Source organism: Ipomoea nil, unplaced genomic scaffold, assembly GCF_001879475.1.
Source record: "Ipomoea nil cultivar Tokyo-kokei standard unplaced genomic scaffold, Asagao_1.1 scaffold3069, whole genome shotgun sequence".
In the NCBI taxonomy this organism is placed as follows: domain Eukaryota; kingdom Viridiplantae; phylum Streptophyta; class Magnoliopsida; order Solanales; family Convolvulaceae; genus Ipomoea; species Ipomoea nil.
Window position 1 is genome coordinate 794,133 of NW_017619497.1, and position 10,253 is coordinate 804,385.

At 35.5% G+C, this 10,253-nt stretch overlaps 1 protein-coding gene across 2 annotated transcripts; it reads right to left on the bottom strand.

The window, feature by feature from the left end:
* Positions 1-207: 207 nt before the first annotated feature.
* On the bottom strand, positions 208-4,301 carry LOC109165868 (transcription factor PIF3-like). Of its 2 annotated transcripts, none has more exons than XM_019314828.1 (9): positions 4,201-4,301; positions 3,502-3,686; positions 2,416-3,391; positions 2,231-2,335; positions 2,079-2,144; positions 1,848-1,913; positions 1,118-1,612; positions 689-781; positions 208-580 (listed from the first exon to the last, which is right to left on the bottom strand). In XM_019314828.1, the coding sequence occupies exons 2-9, from the start codon at positions 3,588-3,590 to the stop codon at positions 413-415; spliced, it is 2,058 nt and encodes a 685-aa protein (XP_019170373.1). In that variant the 5' UTR covers positions 3,591-3,686; positions 4,201-4,301; the 3' UTR covers positions 208-412. The 2 variants fall into 2 exon arrangements, with proteins under 2 accessions (XP_019170373.1, XP_019170372.1); XM_019314827.1 differs by having other exon boundaries at positions 1,118-1,646; positions 1,843-1,913.
* Between the last annotated feature and the right edge of the window lie 5,952 nt (positions 4,302-10,253).

Sequence of the window (10,253 nt, forward strand, 5' to 3'; positions counted from 1 at the left end):
TTAGTATGTATCTTTCCTTCCATTGCCTCCTACATGGAGAAGTCTCATCACTATTGAATTCTTGTTCCCATCTGAGAATTATTATATTGGAACACTACAACTTGCAACATGTAATTATGTAAGTGCTAAAAAAAAGAAAGAGCTAAATAAATACATCATAACCACACAGATCTTGTGCTCAAATCCTATGCTGATCTAGTTATCTTATTAATAAAAGATTTAGCTGATCATATGCTATGCATGAACAATCAGGAATTCTGGGGAGGAAAATGTATAGTATATATAGATGCTATGCCAATTCCCAATCAAGTGTACATCAAGTTTAACTATTTTGGTCAAAATCTGGGCGATCCGATCCGATCCTAAAAGTATCATCTAGCTAACTGGTGGTCGTAAAATGCTAACTTACCTATCACTCTGCGATATCGCCTTTTCTGATGAAAGCTATTTCGTTTCTCTGAGCACAGCAAAGGCCATCTTCAATTAGATGCCGACGAATATATTGTATACTATTCACAATGCGTGGTGCCTCAGCTCGCTTCTGCTCCTTCCGTTCAGCATCTCTTGTAACGTTACATACCTGGATTAAAGCACAAAGACAGACATATATAAAAACATATATTTAAATCTGGGTATGTAATAAGAAACCAAATATGTATATCCTCTCGCGTTTATCAGAAAAACTCACCTGCTGCTTGCTGCCAGGCACGTTGGTTGAGTTTGTCGGGTTAACAGTTGGGTTATCGCTAGCATTGGGTTGTTGATCGCTTGTTGTTTGAACCTGGGGACACATGAAAAGAGAGATTCCTGCATAAACACTCGAATACAAGCAGAATTGCATTGTAGACAGCTAGGAATTGAAGCATGTGCTCCATTTCAACTAAAAGCTTAAGCTGATAGTTGGATTACACATTAATTGTTATATGCTCAACACGCCCCCTCACGTGTGCGGGCCGTTTACTTTTGGGCTCCAAACAACACGTGGACCATAGTCCAGCTCTGATACCAAATTGAAGCATGTGCTCCATCTCAAGTAAAAGGCTGAGCTGGTAGTTGGATTGCACATTAATGGTTATATTCTCAACAGATGTAAATAAACCCAGGACAAGGCACCGACCTGACTGGTCTGATTCTTTAACCGACTAGGTATAGGATCAGAATTCTGTGTCATCTGCAAGTTCTTGATCTTTACTGGATCCTCGCTTTCTCCATCCATTCTCATCTTTGAGGCATTCAAACCCGGGGCTGAACTTGCAGAAGGCTGCTGAGACAAAGGGACGAATGGTGTTCTTGGGACCGACATAGGAACTCCTTGACAAGGATGTCCGAAAGCCTGAATATTAGACGTTGCAGTAGCCATTCCTGGGAAGTTAATGGGTCCAGAAATTGACGGGGAATGGAAATGTGGTCTTGGCATAGCGGGCATTGGAAAGATGGGACATCCCGGGGATCTGGCACCATTAAGCTCGGGCAAGCCCATCCCAAAACCCATCCCCATCCCTATCCCTAACCCCATCTGAGGAAAATGTGGCATTTGAGCATGCATGTGATGATGCATTCCTGCGGGGAACATCATTTGTGGCATACACAATCCCGCTCCCATTGACATAATCTGCATCAAGTTGGGATAATGCACTGTAATTCGACTGTAGTGAAAACAAGAATCCTTATTATACGTTTATCAAAATGAAGTCTGAAATCCCAGTCTAAATGCAATGTTGGAAGATCTTGAAGCTTAAGAATTGTCTATTTCATGTAATTATATCGAAACAGGAAAGATAATATGATTCCATAGGGGCATCAAAAAGAAAAATTCAACCTTGGACATCAGAGAAGCTTCACCTTACCTGCACTTGAAGTTGAAGTGTCTTCAAATATTCGATAGCTTCATCAAGCATTGAAGCTTTATCCGCCTAGAAAGAAGATGCAACTTGTCAAAAATTCAGTCCTTTCTAATTTTATAGGTGCACCCAAGAGTCAAGAAACGAGTTTTTTGAAGGTAACTTTAAAAAGGGAGCTTAAAAAGCGTTCTAACTTTGGCAGAAAAACTCAAACTCAGAGAGATGCGATTTCTTTACCTTATTACAGTTGGGTATAAGTTCCTGCAATGCCCGCATCTTTTCATTGATCCTGTCTCTTCGTCGCTGTTAGCAATATTTTTTATTAGAAATATGAGCGATCGAGCATGAGACATAAACGTTGTATCATTTCTGGATGATTTTTTGCTCACCCTTTCTGATAGATTGTGCACTTCTGCAGCTCGGCTTCTCTTTTGCCCTGTTCCTCCTCTAGCAGGAGCTGCTTTTTTCGCACCAGCTGATTCTTCGTCTGCATCCTGAAAAAAGATTGTTAGTTGTAAACCGAAACAATTGGTAATCAAATTGCTATAAAAAGGCATCGAGGATCAAAACATACTTCACTTGGGCATCCAGACTCCTCGTTTTCTCGAGCTCGTCTCTTTAAACTGTGGGACTGATCATTTGAAGCTCTCTCCGCACTACTGCCCGAGCATACAGAAGAACAAGCCCCGGGCTCGACAGCTTTGTTACCATGGACCTTGTCAGCATCATTAGTATCTTCTCTTGAAGCATCGGTCTGTTCAAATTTAGTGCGTAAATTAGGTTGACTTTTAAGGTCACTTTCCTTTCTCGAGGTGCTACATGCTTCAATAAGCGCGGTTTTAGCAGGATTCTGGGCATTTTCTTTGATCTCTTTCTCCCTTTTTCCCTTTGCTTCTAAAGTGTTTTGAAGATTAGCTCTGGCAAGCACAACGGGTCTGGAGAAATTAGAAAAGTTTAACAAAGTAGGGGGGCAAGTTCGAGTAGTTTCGGTGTCTTGATTTTTAGCTTGGGGTGGAACTGAATCTTTCAATATAGAATCGAGATTGATACTACCATTACTGCTCCCGATATCTGAAACTCCCGATACGAGGGGGTTAGCTTGCTGAGAAGACCACGAGGCTAACAGTCCAAACCTCGGAGAACAATCGAGTTTCGTTGCATTTCTCTGTCCCGAGTTCACAACACTCTTGGAAGCCCCAATCAACGGGAAACCATCATGGGGAGACGGTTCATTTGCAGTCGTTCCAGATATTTCTGGCAAGAGTTGAGAGCCATACTCTTGTGACTGACCATTAGAAGGCGAATAGTTTAGCCAGGGAGCAATCTCGTCGTCCTGGCTCAAATCCATTTCGCCAGAGGGCACCGAGGGAGGCATTTCATCCAAAACAGAACCCGCTAAATCTAGCTTCCCAATCCTAGAGCTAGAGGCATTCCCTACACACTTCTCCCGCATCCTAGAAAGATTGTCACTCTTCTTAGCTTTACTCGACTGGCCTTGCATAGTAATCTGACCATTTTCCCACACAAGTTCAGAGAAATCACTCCCTGGTCTGCATTTAAACCCAACCAAAACTCTCAAAAACAATCCAACCAAACATATATCAAGACTACAATCAATCAAACCCACATTAATTATCAAAAACAATCAGTTATTACTCACAAAGGAGATAGATCATCAGCAGAAGACGACGTGGGTTTCCGCTCCCCAGATTCATTCTTGAGCATTTTCAAGAACTCAGAGAGTGGCATGATGGAGAGACTGCAAAGTTTTCCACTCACAACTTTCTACAAGTTTGATAAATCAGTCATTAGCCCTCTTCACAAAGTTGTCCACTTCAACAAACCCTGCTCAAATGTCAGCCAAAATACAATTATCTCCATAAACTCATGTCCTAATCACTAATATTATATACAGTAAAATCCATGATAGTGTAATTAACAGATATTTAAGTAATCATCATCACAAGTCATAACCCAATTTTTTATTGGTGTTAGAACACACTTTAGATTTAATAACAAAAAGCAACCAATTTGAACTTAGTTTGAATTAAATATTTCAGTATTTCATATTCAACTTCAATCATTAGAGGATAAAAGTCTATAGTACCATTATAAATTACTGTAATAATCACCAACCCACAAATCTTTTTTCCATAAACAAAAACCACAAAAAAAATTAGGGGAAAAATGAACACAGATAACCAAACCCACCTCTTCAAAATCACAAAAAGGTGCAAGCTTTGGGGCTGAAACCCTGAATCTTTTGAAGATTTTCAGAGCTTTGTAGCAATGATAGATTTCTCGAAAGCACAAAACAAAATTATGGAAGGAAAAGAACACAGAAGAGACGCAGACCTACCGCTTCAAAAAAGCAAGTCAAACTCAAAGGCAGTGCTAATCCTCAAAATCTTCAGAAGATTTTCACAGCTTTGCAGCAATGATAGAGATTTCTTGAAATTCAGCGACACCTGCTGGTGTTTCACATGCTTTTTATAGCTTTCCCAAAAGAGGGGTGCAAATCTTTCTGTAGCTCCCACTTGCTGTTTTGAATTCCAAGAAGAGAAAAACTGTACTCGCCTTGAAAATATAGAAAGAGAAAGTGACAAAGTATATATATTTTATTCAAGTGTGGGGGGTAGAGGTTCTTAGAAGGCGGCGAAAGGCTTGTGAGTTTTGCAGTTCACCGAGGATGGATTGAAATTGGAAGCTACCAAACACTACCTATCAGCTTAAGCTATAAGCTCATATAATTTATATACAAAATGGTTACATGTAACATACTTGCATGAATTAGACAATTCTACAATATCAAAGAGCATGTTTGGTTGAGTAGAAAAAGTTTTTTAAGCAAAAACTTGCATTAAATTTGAGAAAAATGAAATTTTTATCGTTTGGTATATGAAAAATACTTTTTCACAAGAAAATGTTTTTCTTAGTTTTGAGGACAAAGTTTTCTAGTAGGGAGGGGTCGTATTTTGTTTTCCATGGAAGCTGAGAAGAAAGTATTACACGATTGGAAAATTTTGTTCTTATTAGTTTTTCATGCGCATTGCGCGAATGTGATAATGTCTAATGATTATTTTTAAATAAGTACATCAAAGTATATCAATGCAAGATTATATAAGAGATGTTAATGTATAGGTAATAGAATGTTGAATTTGTTTATTTATATCATTAATTCAAAATGCAAGATAATATATGAGATATTGATTATAATTGTCACTAAAATAAATGTTTGCAACTTTGTAATAACGCTAATCTAAATACTTAGTCTAAAAATGATAGTATAAATAAATGCTATTTTTGGTTTAAATTTCTCTAAGTCTTCTTAATTATCTTTTGGGTAGCATTGTCATAGTCTTCATTTTTAGTATTTGTCCTCTTCTTTTTTATTGGTAGTGTGTCACGTGCAATTGGGTTACTGGTGTTAGTATAGAGGGCAACGTCATGCAATGAGATTATGGTGTAGAAAGTTTTAGATTTGTCTTGCTGTGTATATGACTGAGATTTTAGTTGTACTATGAACTTTTTATCTTGCAAGCGTCTGTTGATATTTGGCAATGGTAGTTTTTCCCCTACATGTTTCATGTGTTGTGAGATCTGTGTCGTAGATTATCAGGTGAAAGTATGAAACAAAATATTACGGAGTAATATTTATTATATTTATTATATTTATATAAAATACTTAGTAAATATAAAACATATTGTGTATTATAACTTTGATATTTAATTACAAGATAGTGCAAAAAGAATACAATGGACAATGTAGTGAATATAATTAATTAATGAATTTGAAGGTAAAGAATCTTTGAATTGTAGAAAATAAAGATAATATAACTAATGAAATTATCTCTCTTTTTTTTTTTTATATAATGAATAAAAAAAAAATTTAATAAAGGCGGCATTATAGACATCTAATGCTAAATTAATTAAATGCATATGTATTTTTTTTGTAGCTACTAATTTATTTAATTTAATAAGAGTAATAAAGTGTGGTACATATTTTTCATCCACAACAATGAAGTCATTGATTTTTTTTTTTATTTCCATTAGTTGTTGAGACAAATTGTTTTGGGAGTTTGTTAATGACAATTACTACAATTGCTGTCAATAGAGGATGATAATAAATAATTCAAAATATATGGTTACAATAGATATTGTTATTATAATTGTTATTTGGAATAAGGGTCAAATAGGCCATCGAACTGCACATGATAATACAATTAGGCCACTGAACCCAAAAACCAAGAATTGAGTCTCTAAACTAACCAATTCCTAACAATTCTTCCAATTTGAAGGTTTCTAACAGGTCAACGGGTCATCCTCCAAATTAATTATTTTTTAAAAAATAAAATTTTAAATTAATTATTAAAATTAAAAAAAAAAAAAGATTCCGACCGGAGACGAAGAAACTCTTATGAATTAGTTAATTAATTTTATTAGATTTTAAAATTGTAATGGAAAACACGGCCAGTACTTATGAATTTTCTTTCTTTTTTTTTGTTTTTTTTTTTTTTTTTTTTTTTTTAAATTGTATTACTTTCACACATTGACTATGGATTGATCGGGGATGGGGATTCCCCGTCCCTGTCACAGGAAATTTTTTCAATTCCTCGTCAAGAATGGGGACGGTGTTGGGGTCGCGGGGATATACTCCCCGCCCCGTTGCGGGAAATTTTTTCAATTCCTTGTCAGGGATGGGGACGGGGTTGGGGTCGTGGGGATATACTCCCCGCCCCGTTGCCATCCCTAAATTCTTCATGGTAATTTCTTTTCTATTGATTTCAATTTCATTTTTCCTCAAATATTTTCTGCGAACCAAATGAGGCCTAAAAGATATTGAGATGACTTTTTTTCAATAAAAATATAATATATCTTTCTGGCCCGCATGGGCAGCTCAACTAGTCATAAGGGGTAAAGTTTGAGAAGAATTGACCAGGGATCGAGTGTCACCAACAACAGTATGGGAATAACCTCTCAAAGTGAAGGGGCTCCTAGGTCTAGCGACCTTTTGGGAAGAATAGTATATCTTTCTGACGTTGAAGAATTTCTTTCGATTATAACAGTTGTTTCTATAATAAAAGAAAATTTAAAATTGAAGGCACTTTATTCTTATGATTTTGAAAAGTAGAAAAAAATATGACAAAAAATGATTCATGTTTCTTTTTTGATAAAAAGATATTGTGGGGGTGTTTGGTTGGAATATCGAAAGAAAATTTTAATCAAAATAAATATTATTTAATAATTGGGATGTGTTTTATTAAATTGACTTTTTTGTTTGATAGTGAATAAAAATTTTAACAAATAAAGTAATTGTATTTAAATCCAATAATAAGGTTTAAAATCTATATAGACCGAAGTCCTGTTGTATTAAAATTTAAAAGAGACACACAATTTCTTATTATTTGACTTGATTAGTTAATTTATAAACAATTGTTACAGATGCTGATTTAATAAATTGAGTTCTGTTTTCTAAAAAAAAAAAAAAACAATTGTTACACATTCAACATAAGTATCATCTTTTTTTTTTTTTAATACTATTTACTTTATTACAATGCAATATCTGTTTATACATACTTTCTTAACCGACTATCGTACGAAGAGTCAATGTCCTCACACTAAAGTTCAAACTTGAGACCTCTCATTTGAAGGATTATAGTTATGTGGCTCGACCACAAACCTTTTCGCTATATCATCTTTGATCGTAACATATTTCATAATAGAATTTGATGTCAATAAAACTTTTCTTTATAAAGAATTAACTTTTGGTTCTGAAATTGTTGTGTAAGTATTAAACAACTTTTAAGAAGCTATTGCAATATTATTTTAGATGTTAGAAGGAAGATTCTAACCGTTAAATGTGATGTTACCATATTCTTGCACCGACATTTTTTACTTATCAGCCACGGGCCACGGCCGGTGACTACGCATGGCAATTTATATCGTGAACCAGAGTCACATAGCATTGTAGATTCTGAATAAACGACTTCATTTTGATCTTTAAGTTTTGACCAACTTTTAATTTTCTGTTCTTCATATTTATACACAGTTAATAATATATTCTAGGTATAGAATTCATACATTTATGGGGCGTTTGGTTCATGAAATGTTAGATTACTTGAATGTTAGATTGCTGGGAATTTGATTATTTAAACGTGGTCATTCAAACATTACCAACCTCTTGTGAATGATTGAGAAAAAGAATAATAATAATAATAATAATAATATTATTATTATTATTATTAGGAAAAATTGTATTTTTTCGTAAACTATATAGTAATTGTAGAATTCGTTCTTAAGTGTTGATCGTGCTCACTTTTTGCCCTTAAGTTATCATTGGCGTTGCACTCTTCGTCCTTTTATAACTTTTCGTGTTCACCTTTCTTGAGTTATACTAAAGCTGCAAATTTCGTACCTAATATTTTATTAATAAAAGGATGAAAAATGTAACGTCATGATAACTACCTTAGGGATGAAAAATGAGCATAACTAATCCTTAGAGACGAAAAATGCAATTTTCACTTATTATTATTATTTTGTAATATAAGTATTATATTTTCATATTGATTCGAACGATCTTCTTACATATGTGTGACCCTAAGTTTTATGTGGAAAGAAATAGATGGGTTTGTTTCCACGTGGAACGCAACGGGAGCAATTGAGGAAGATATTTGAGAAAGAGGGGGAGGCAAACGCATCCTTAAAAGTGAGATGCAGTGCATATTCGCAGGCAGGCGGAAGGGAAGTGATAAGAGAAAGGGTACGTGGCGGTGGTTTGGGTGATTCAAAACTGGCCCCTTAGCCCCCCAAAGTGGGGCGGGTCAGGTGTGGACTTCACGTGCGCACCATGTAATCCACGTGACTTTTTATTCCTTTGGTCTTCTATTCTATACTGCCTTTCTCACAATCCAATTAGCAGTAGGGAAATGTTTATACACCTGCTATTTTCCCTGTCTACCTTATTTTGTATGTTTGATATAATGCCAATAACAAATTTCTTTTTCTTTTTATATATATTTTTTAGAATTAGTAAAACCGTTTCACCTATAACATTTTTTAGTGAACCAAACATGATGTAATATTATACTGTCTGATCTCCTGAAATAGCTCAGTGATCGAAAAGTTACGTAAATATAGTGGCTCAACAAATACCCGAGTTCAAATCTTCAGTGAGGAATGATGATGATCTCAGCCTTGGGACAAAAAGCAAGCGCACAGACCCTCCCCTACGTGAGGGGCCCTCAGGTTTAGCGTTTTTTTAGGTATATCCAGGATTTCCACCGTCGGACAGCCTTAGGACGAAAAGCAAGCGCTCAGATCCTCCCCTACGTGAGGGGCCCTCAGGTTTAGCGTTTTTTTTAGGTATATCCAGGATTTCCACCGTCGGACAGCCTTGGGACAAAAAGCAAGCGCTCATACCCTCCCCTACGTGAGGGGCCCTCAGGTTTAGCGTTTTTTTTAGGTATATCCAGGATTTCCACCGTCGGACAGCCTTGGGACAAAAAGCAAGCGCTCATACCCTCCCCTACGTGAGGGATTCCACCGTTTTTTAAGGTATACCCAGGGTTTCCACCGTCGAACACAGTTTTTTTAGGTATACCCAAGATTTCCACCGTCGGACACAATGACTAATACCTCTTTTGGATGTGACAGTTGACCTAGAGATTTAAAGTGCTCAATTCCCAAAGCCAAAAATTGAACCCTTAACCTTTGGTTAAGATTGGATGAGTCCCTTCCACTCTACCACACCTTCTAAGTTCTCGGGTTTAGCGTTTAAACATAATGTAATATTCTTTATAATCCATTTGAAGATCTTCTCCCTGTTGTTAAGTTTATGCCAATGAATCTCAATTTATACAGTCTTTGCAACACAGTTTGAGCAGAATATTTATATTGAGGCCGGTCTTGTATGGCAAATTTTAAATGATCCCCATAATTTTCTCAATGATGATATATGCATGATTACACCAATCAGCTCTTCCCATGATCTTGACAACCTCATCCACTTTTTTCTCTGTCAATTTAAATTATCTAAACTCTCCAATTAGAATAATTAGATTCATCTTGCTAAGTAAAGACACGAATAAATCTCCTACATTTTATCCAATCAAATCTTTTCTTGAGCCTGTCTTATTAAGGAAATTGTATTTTTCAATAATTGTACGATGAATGCAGTAGTGACTTTTTAAATTTGTAATGATAACTTTATGAATTTATAGTGGTGACTTTACGAATTTGCAATATTAATTTTATAAACTTACACTATTTGACTTTATGAACTTGCAATATAATGTTGATTTTATAAACATATATTACAGACTTTATGAATCTATAATAGTGTAGTGACTTTATGAATATACTATACAATAGTGTATTTAACTAATAATATTTTGGGAAAATGACACTTTTTTT

What these genes read in the sequence shown, in the direction of transcription:
- LOC109165868 (XM_019314827.1), bottom strand. Translation starts at nt 3,590, where the DNA reads ATGCCACTCTCTGAGTTCTTGAAAATGCTCAAGAATGAATCTGGGGAG. An exon ending in CAACTTCAAGTGCAGGTAAG is followed by an intron (nt 1,647 to 1,842) that starts GTGAAGCTTCTC and finishes TTTTCACTACAG; the next exon opens with TCGAATTACAGTGCATTATC. An exon ending in TAAAGAATCAGACCAGTCAG is followed by an intron (nt 782 to 1,117) that starts GTCGGTGCCTTG and finishes ATGTGTCCCCAG; the next exon opens with GTTCAAACAACAAGCGATCA.